The following is a 9,678-nucleotide window of genomic DNA, read 5'->3' as shown; positions in this document are numbered from 1 at the left end:
ATATATATTATTGTATAATATGTAATATATAATATATAATAATATCTATTTAAATTACATATTAATATATCTAATTATTATTAATATATATTATTAAATTAATTGACGGTTTCAATAAAAAAATTGTATCAACATGTTTCACATATATTTAAAACAAAGACAACCATTCAAATTTCAGGTTCATCACCCCAGGAAGTGTCTATGTCAGTCCTTACAGCCGTATTCTACACAATAACACAGAAGACAAAAAACTAAACAAATAAAAACACATTGCCCACCCCTCCCTTTGCCCCCTTCCCCCTCACAAACCCAAAATGCATTCTCCTGCTAGGCTTCACATGGAAGGGTGTTAAAAATACATGTATACCCTTCCTCATCCTTTATTCATACCTATTCCTTCCTTTATGTTTATGAGACTCAGAGGCTCGCAGGGTCCAGCGTTCTGACCCAGGGGTGCGCAGAGGTTCTCCAGAAAGTTCCTCTTTCTCAAACCTAATCCACTTTAAATAAGCCCAAACACTGAAGAACTACTTTATACGTACATACTGTATGTTGGGATTGTGACAGCATTGCAGCAGTCGAAAGTCCACGAGGATTTATTAGTAAAGAGAACAACAATATTCATTACTGTTAGTATTAATATTCTTATCCATAATGGAATTTTTTGACAAATGCCAACAAAATGACATAAATATGGAAAAAAGTTCTGCTTGTGCGGTTTATGTAGGTCCAGAGGGTTGTTTTTCTCCCAGCCATTGGGTGTCAGTATAGAGAGGGATGTTGTTAGTGCCCCTCTGTGAGGCCTGGGGGTGGAAGGGGTGGATGTTGTTAGCGCTGTCTACATCCTCCGGGGTAGCAATGCTCCCACGGGACAGTTCTCTGCTTGTTCACTCATCTGTTGTGATGGAACAGCGCGAGCAGGGGGTCACCGACGGCTCTACGACAGTTGGCCCTTATTGATTAGATAATCAGCCTGTCACCTAATACCAGTGTTCTTTACATTGTCCCCTGCCGGGACGAACATGACTGTTATTGCTGACTGCAGGGGATTCCTGCAACAAGCACCTTTTATGTCCACTATTCTTTTCCACGTGGACTGTTCGCTCTTTTTCCCGCTTCTTCCTCTGCTGGACTGCGGGAAGAGTGTTTTCATTATTTGCCAAGATTGGTATGTCAATCCTTTTGCCCCTGACCCAAGTTTAGAAATGCTTTGGGTTTTATTGGAGGAATGATTGCGGAGTTATCTCGCTACCTCACTCTGAGGCCTTTATACCTCCACCCTTCGTATACCTTCAGGCAAGGATTGGATTTGACATCCAGGACAGTACCTTGGGATCCGCTCGCTGTCTACTTTCTGTCTCTTTCTATTGTTTCGCTGTACCCCCCATTTCCTAAATGTGTCTGTGTGTTGCTGATTCAGATCTTTTTTTACACTTTGTTTTTTATTCCAACAGTGTTTTCCAGCATTCCCCCTTGTCTCTCTGGGAAATGCTGGAAATAAAAAAGTTTATGCAGAGGACAAATGTGAGTAGGGTAACACAGCAACAGCACCCCAACCACCTTCCCCTGGGGGTCACGGGTGTCGTGACCCTGCAGCAGGTGCTGCACTGATCTCGCTGCCCAATCGCTGTCCCAGTTTCCCAGATTTCCGTCCACACCTGCGCTAGGATGAAGATTTCCCATTTAGTGTGATTTTTAGGAAACTGATTATTTTGATTAATAGTACAAGTGATTTAGAATTTTAAATGTAAATGAATGAAAATAACATTTCTTTTTCAAGCTTTATGTAGGTAGGTTATAATTGTAACACCAAGTTAATATTATTCCGGCCATACCTTTTCCACATCTCTAATTTAAAGCTTTAGATCTATAACTATCCATATATTTCTCTGCTCAGATAATATATATTTATGTTTTATCTCTGTTTTGGTAAATAACTATTTTACCCTACCAATGTATCTGTTATTATTATTATTATTACATTTTATTGTATTACTTTTTTACATTTAAATACATTTAAATGAAATGTGAAGCAGGTTTGTTTCAAAGTCCAGCAAAGAAATAGAGAGAAAGGACATAATGAAGGTGCAGATGTTTCTGTTCCTTGCACTGAATTTCATTTAAAGCAACGTGACAAAAAATGGCAATCGTCAGAAAAACATGGGGAAAAGACAGTCGCCTAAATCACGATGCAAATTGCACTTTGATTGACTCTTAATTTCATCTGAAGGCTGTTTTGTTTGGTTTTTATTCTGAGTCAATGAGCTTAATCAGAGTCACTGATCCTGCGGCTCTAAGCTCTCCGTGTTGTGTTTTTGTTTGTCGGGAGATCAGCGAGACTCTATCCGCACTTCATTAACCCTGAGCCGGGGACAATCCTCGGTAAGAGCCGAGGGATTTACCACTATCCTTTCACATGCAAAAATCTCTGCGTCTATTAACAAGACCGAGGAGCTTTTCTTGCAATCAGCTGCGCACTTCGCAAGAATAACCCTTTTCATAAATATTGAGGGGGGGTCATCAGCCTCCTTTGGATCATGTGCAGATCCATGTGATCATTTAAATGTTTGATCTGAATTGATATGTCTTCTTTTTTTACGTGCGCATCTGTTCATCTGTCTTGGTTAACAATGTATTTTATTGAGTATAATGCAATTGTTATTTTATTTGCATTATTGCCACTTTTTATTATTAGTTTTTATTTTTTTAAATATAATTTAGCAATATTCTGTGCAAAACAATAATTAATTACTTTGAAATTGTACTTAAAAATAGTTGTAAAAAAAACTTTTTGTTGCGTATTTCCCCACATCAATAACAAGCCATAAATGTAGCCTATGAAACGTTCTTAAAATGTTTTCTCGCTCTCTAGTGATTCATGGCAGGAGCCCAATGATGAGACGCAGGATGACATGTGCTATGCGAAAGTTTGCAGCAGGAGACCGACTGATCACGTTATCGACGTTCAATTAAAAGCTATTAAGGTCTATTGTCTGCTCGTTAATATCCCATTCAGTCGCCCTGTCAGAGCAGTCCCTAAACCCTGAGCTTCACGGACCGGTCTCATGGTTGGGTTAAAGTCAGTCTAGGCTCACGGAGGGGGGATGAAGGGGGGTCCCGTCATGCCGCTGACCAGATGTCCCCTTGCTGATCCGAGCCGCAGTCAGCACTGCCCGGTGACCAGCTGTTGGGGCCGTTTGGCAAAGAGCAGCAAACCAACACTCTCAAGAAAGGGTATGAAAACAACCCATTTCCAAATGGGATCATTTAGGGCACTTAAACAATTACACACTTAGGTGACCATTAATATTTCATCCACATATTGTTTATGAAAACTAAATGAAATGACTCCGCTTGCTTAGTGATCCATGATGCTGTTTTAAGAGTGCAAAAAAGTCTGTCACTTTACTCTTGTAGACACGAGACAATGGAGGCTGACAAGTGTTGAGTGTGTGTGCGTGAGAGAGAACGGGATCACATACCCAACAATCAACGTTCAATCTCTCAGTATTTCCCTTTTGTCGTGCTGCCAATAAAATGAACATCGTTTTAAATTGTATTGAGACCGGCTCATATGATTCATGATCAAAATGATATTTAAAGTGTGACCTATTAATAAGAGGTAGTCGCGTTAAACTTTAAAATATGAAGGTAGAATTAAGTCCCCAAATCTCCGGGCGTTTCTGAAAGGTTAGGGAGGTGAATGTTCACTTCCTTGGGTGCGACATTCTTATTAACTTTTTTTTTTCGTAGGTTCGACAAATTAAATCCACGATGCTAACCAAATAGTGTGGGGTTTGAGCAAAGTGTCTGACAGTCATGTTTAAAATTATTCAAACACATTTGCCAGTTATAGAGTTCTGTGAGCTCGAATTTTATGATATTGCTATCACAGCGTTTGTTTACGTTTATTTTCATAAGCAAACTTTTACTTTTCATTACATTTCTGGATACGTTTTAAAAGCAATGACTTGGCGTAACCAGTGTAGCCTAAATAATAGCCGATGTGTATTTTATTGGTTTACTTTTTTTTTCCGTGTTGAAACTTAGTCCTTCGTAACTTTTAAAAACGAATACTTAAGACAATTTAGCCTGGGTTTCAATTATGGAGAATAGGCCTAAACCATTATTTTAACGTCTCGTTTTTTCACCACACCGTGTTGGATCTATTTATTTTACAAAATAAATAAAATATAACATTTATCTTTTCAATTATACAAATTATAATATTATACTTTAGTGTTGGCCCACTTATCGCTTTGCCAGAAATTCACAATGTGGATTCTTTTCTCGTGAAATTACTCGAAACGAAGTAAGTGGGACGAAACAAAAATGTTTATAGTAGCCTACATGTTTGTCAAAAGGTAAAATTGTCTCATTGGTCGCAGAAAGTAACACATCATGCATTGGTTGCATGAAGTTCTGGTTCTTGTTGCAAAGTACAGGATTGGCAAGTTTTGCAATAGCAATTTTGTTAATTCATACATTTATAATGTGTCAATGTTCAGGTCTGGCACGCGCATTATGCACCTGCATACCTTTTATATTGGCTGTTGGTTTAGTGTAACTGAATTGTCTATGAGAACACGAGTGTGTATTTACCCAGTATTTGTATAGGCTACCTTCACATTCTCAGTCAGTGGTAAATTAATGAAAGATCTTTATTAGCACATTTATAAAAGTAATTCTCCTTGCTTAAAGACCACCCTCCCCCGCACATCCAGCAGTTTTAAGAGTTTTCAAGAAGTTCACACCGCTAAGCACACGGGGTCACGAACGAAAATCATTTGGAATTACGAGAATCATTACTTCACAAATCATTATTCTCAATATACAGCTTCACCAGAAAGAATGACAAGATATTTCAACGGCTTTATACAGAGTTATTGCACAATGCCTGGGCGAACACTTTGCATGTCATCTCCTTTCAGACGTCTTATTGATCACAAGTGATCTGAAACGAGGACTTGGCGTTTTCCCGTCAACATCAAAGTGATCCTACTGGCAGTTGTGCAGGAATATAGAAACGAAAAAAGCAGCACAAAAAGAATCGATTGATAATCGATTAATAATCCATCTCGTCCAATCCACCTGCTTGTTCTGTTTAGGCATAGCACTCCGTACCATTCAACTGTTTGTCAAATAGAAAAGTGACACTTCTTCATTTAAGTTGCTTTTTCATTTTGTAGAGACGTGTCGGGTTTTAATGTGCTGCTCACGTCAGTCTCACCTGTTAACGCAAGGCTTGGAAATATGATACAAAAAGAGAAAATTCGAGATTTGTCTTTCAACATAAAACAAAATATTCTTATTTACACCTCTTTTCCTTTGTACATTTTAGAGGGTCACTACAAAGCCCACGATTTATGACCTGGATTTCATCTCAGGATAATTAAATATGAATCTACCATTTAAGTATTCTTTGCGTCAGGGATGCACCAACAATTCACATTTGTAATATTGATTAGTTAAAATAATAATAATAATAATAATTTGTGAAACGAAATGTCCCTGTAGTATCATGTCCCGTTATTATTGCGTTCAGTATATAACGGTCTGTATTTGTTTTCTCCAGATTTAACATTTAGGGTAAACAAAAAATATATATAAACATAAGTTAAAAAACACAAGTAAAATAAATAAATAAAGTTTAAAGATGTCTCTAATCGCTTTTTGTGTGTCAGTTTGTTTTTGTGGCTTCGTAAAATTTCTCGAATATTTTGTCACCAGTAAAATAGCTTTTTAATGGTGGAGTTCAAAGCTGCCATGTATTGCAACGAGTCCGAATCGTGCCGTTCATCGTGGTGGTGTCGGTCTGGGTAACACACCGGAGAGGGGGGGCAGAGGCGGCGGTGTTCTGGTACCAGGTTTTGACCTGCGTGTCGGTCAGGTTGAGAGAGGCTGCCAGCTCCATCCTGTCCTGCACACTCAGATACTTCTGACGCTCAAAACTGCGCTCCAGCTGGGCGAGCTGATGGTCAGTGAAGGCGGTCCGCGCTTTCCGTGGCTTCTTCCCTCTCGCCCTCCTCTTTCACTGAAACATCACATTGAACGAAAGGGCACTGATTAGCATGAGTTAGTTAGCCCAAGTGTTTCAGTAGACCCTGCTTTGGCAAGTTATCACATGTTCTGGTGTCAAAGGTTTCCACACATCCTCTGATGGTCCCGCGCGTGCTTGTAATTCTGTCATGCATTTTTCAGATTTTATTTTCAGAATGTGAATACACGAGGGTTGTGATATTTAATTCACCCCTCTCTCCCTATCTAAACCAAACTCTTTTCTCTCTGAACCCAGAAAGAGAGGGACACGACGCGAGAGACCTTGCCAGTCGAGTAGTTGAGTCGTCTCTCAAGGAGCACAATAATCCGGCTAATTGAGCCACAAGGGATGGAAACCTTTCAACCGAGAACCGGAGAAACTTCACAGGGCCGGGGATAAGAGCGAAATAAAGAGCGGACCGACCCCGTGCGTTACAAATCTGATTAGCACTGGGACAAATTGCATCAAATCCCTGAAATATAAGGGGGTAGAAAGGCAAAAAATCAAAGCGGCGCACACACTTTACAAGCGCTCTGGAGATGGAATGGCTTTGATTTGGAGAGCATTAATTTTGATCACCGCGCCTATAGACTTGCCAAGCTAATAATGTCATGATGTGAGAGTCATGAGGCATATAGAGGCATATAATACTACTATTTCTTTCTTTGTAATAATAATAACAAATAGTTATAAAAAATAGCATTAATTGTCTTATCTAATAAGGGCATATTCCTAAATTTATCAATAGTCATTGACCTAAAATCAACGTAATGTTATGTCACAGGAAGCGATCTTTCACTCTTTTTTTTCCCCCTCAGATGTAATTTCACCTGGACAAATCCTTAATGAATCTAGCTGATGATGTTTATCCGTTCAACTTCCTTTGCCCTGCACCTAACAATAAGCTTTGCATTAATAAGCACGTTCAAATGTACAATAGTGAACAAAAATGAGCAATATTTCTTGCACTGAAGTCACAAAGATTTCAGGATTTTTGCACTAACGACAAATGCCTTTATTGATTTAAAAATATTTAACGTATTTTACGAGAGTTGATTGTAAAATGTTTTGGATTATAAAATGATTATGCCATGTGCATTAGCCTATTTCTATCTATCTATCTATCTATCTATCTATCTATCATTGACATATCACATTGTCTGTTGTCCTTTATAAACAACGCCATGAAATTAATTTTTGCAGTTTCATTATAATTCTATTTTTTATTTTCTATCCCCAAATTATAGGGTAGTCAGAAAGCCAACCTGCTTAAACTCTATGCTATATAAATGTGTCAAGTTCTAGTTCATGTGAAATTATTTTAAAATATCACTAAACGCGAAGTGATATTTTTACCTTTGTATTCACTGTCTGACGATGAGTTACTGTGGATCTTTTCAATTAAGTCTTCTGCGATTTTAGATGCCAGTCTCCCTGCCTCCTGAGTCGGCTGGCCGTTACTGGAGTAAGGAGCACACGCCGCTAAGGGTTTACAGTCAGCCAGAATATCTCTTATTAAGAAGGATGAAGTGACAGTCCGAGGTTGCGATCCAACGGAGATCGGCCCGAGCTGCAAATGGGACGCGAGCCCGAGCAGGTGACCCTGTCTCTGCGCCGCATCCTCACCGCACTCCCGCCGCGGGGACGGAGGAGTAGAACAACCGCTCTCTAAGTCTGACCTGGGGCTGAACTCCAGCGGGGACCGGCATTCTCCAACCAAACTGTCCCCCTTCGCGATGACTGGGCTTCCGGGCCTGTGGGATAGCAGGGAGTCGATTCCAAAACTGGAGCCGTTGGTGGACGCTTCCATCTCCACACTGCTGCTTGCGTGAAGCCTCTGTTCAGATTATCATCTGTATTCAAGCAAGTTCTGCGTGAATGGCGCTCGATTTAATAGCGATCTATCCAGGAGGAACATCCAAAGCAGAATCGGAAATGAGAATTATTCATCCCGTCTGGGAAAAAAAATGTTCTTCTTCCTTGAGGACTTTTAGTTTAAGTTTAAAAAGGAAAAGGAGGTTTCTTGAGGAGGTTCTGTATGAAGTACTCACAGACCCTGCCTCCAAAAAAAATGTTTTTTTTTTATTTAGCTCCTCACTCACACCTCAAAAAAAATCGATACAGCCTAAATATATTCTCGGCTGGCAAATTTAATTAATTTTTTCAATCCCGGTATTTCTCGAAGACGTGAGACGCATCGATGGTAGCTTTGAATTATTTATCAAATTATTTAAAAAGGCTGTTCTGAAGTAACAGTGTTAGTGTAAAACCGCAAGGTAGCCTACTTAGAGGGCGCGCGCATTTCAGCACCACGGACAGAAGCGAAGCGGCGTCAGCTCCAGCCTCGCGTCTATTGAGCAGCTGAAATTTTCATCAGTTCAAAGGTAGTTCGCTGTGGCGAGTAGAGTCGAATCCGGATGGAAAAGGCAAGAGCATTCTGTTCCGGCGTAGGTAATGCAATGCGAAAGCGCTGGACGGTAGAGCGCTGAAAAAATGCTGTGAGAAGACAGAAGCGCAAATGAGGTAATGCAGGTTAAATAGACACATTGGGGAACGGAAAGTCAGATAAAGCCTAACAAATGAACTTGTGCGGAACTCAGTGGCTAGGTTTTTAAGGGCACCCCTTCCACGTGAGTCCCCAGCGACTCGCTTCCATTGGTTAGGAGGTGTTTTGGGGTGTTGACTGGCTCGCTAAGAGGAAACCGGACCCCCCCACGCCCAATAAACCCCTCCCCACAGGTCGCCCACTTTGATTAAAAGAGACACTGAATTCATTAGGAGACTCGGATCCAAATGTTTACAGGCAATTTTCACACTGTTTGCTTTCATTACATCATTGATGAACCTTATAATGGGGTTATTATGAGGAGTGGGGAGGTCTTTTCTCTCCTCTCCTCCTAGCGCGCGTTCAGTCAAGTCTTGACCACTTTCTCACAATTCGGCCATTTTTCTCAAATAATTCCCTTATAGTTTCTCCCGTTGAATTTAAGCATTGATTTTGATAGATTTAATTTTAATTACAATATTTTTAAGGCGCGCAGTTAGCTACACTTCTAGTAGGCTATAAAGTTATGTCATTTATATTATAAAAAGGGTCAATGACGCGACGTTAATTTTTATTCAAAATATATTAGTGATTTAATTCATATAAAAAATGACATACACTTTTGCTATAATTAACATACTTTAAGTTTCCGTATTTAAGTCATTTGATTTTTTATTTATTTATTTTTTATCAAATATTTTATTGGTGTATACGCATTTAGGAATAAAAAAAATAAAGTCTCATTAAAAAGATGAAATTATGAGAAGAAAAAAATGTTGACACGCAGTTTTGCCAGTGTTTGTGGGTCTGGTGGACCCGCTGCAGTTTTGGGTTTTTAATTCAACACAATCAAAAATTATATGTTAAAATACTCAACAAATGTTTACTTCATCCCACCTACAAGCAATATAAACAGCATATATGGTCAAAATTGGCTCTTTACCTTTGTTAGATCCCATTTGTGAATTAAAGCGCTACAACCTTGTGCGGGAATGGCAGGGGCAGAAACACAAAACTCACACTTACACTCACACTCTTACAGACTCTCTCTCTCTCTCTCTCTCTCTCTCTCTCTCTCTCTCACACACACACA

General features: G+C 39.5%; 1 protein-coding gene across 1 annotated transcript; it reads right to left on the bottom strand.

The window, feature by feature from the left end:
- Positions 1-5,978: 5,978 nt before the first annotated feature.
- On the bottom strand, positions 5,979-7,987 carry LOC107686898 (barH-like 1 homeobox protein). Its single transcript, XM_016484045.1, has 2 exons — positions 7,397-7,987; positions 5,979-6,034 (listed from the first exon to the last, which is right to left on the bottom strand). Exons 1-2 carry the CDS (start codon positions 7,848-7,850, stop codon positions 5,979-5,981), a joined length of 510 nt encoding a protein of 169 aa, XP_016339531.1. The 5' UTR covers positions 7,851-7,987.
- Positions 7,988-9,678: the final 1,691 nt, after the last annotated feature.

This window comes from Sinocyclocheilus anshuiensis, unplaced genomic scaffold (assembly GCF_001515605.1).
Source record: "Sinocyclocheilus anshuiensis isolate Anshui unplaced genomic scaffold, SAMN03320099.WGS_v1.1 scaffold1339, whole genome shotgun sequence".
In the NCBI taxonomy this organism is placed as follows: Eukaryota; Metazoa; Chordata; class Actinopteri; order Cypriniformes; family Cyprinidae; genus Sinocyclocheilus; species Sinocyclocheilus anshuiensis.
The sequence above is the reverse complement of the archived record's forward strand: the minus strand, read 5'-3'. Positions and strand labels throughout refer to the sequence as shown.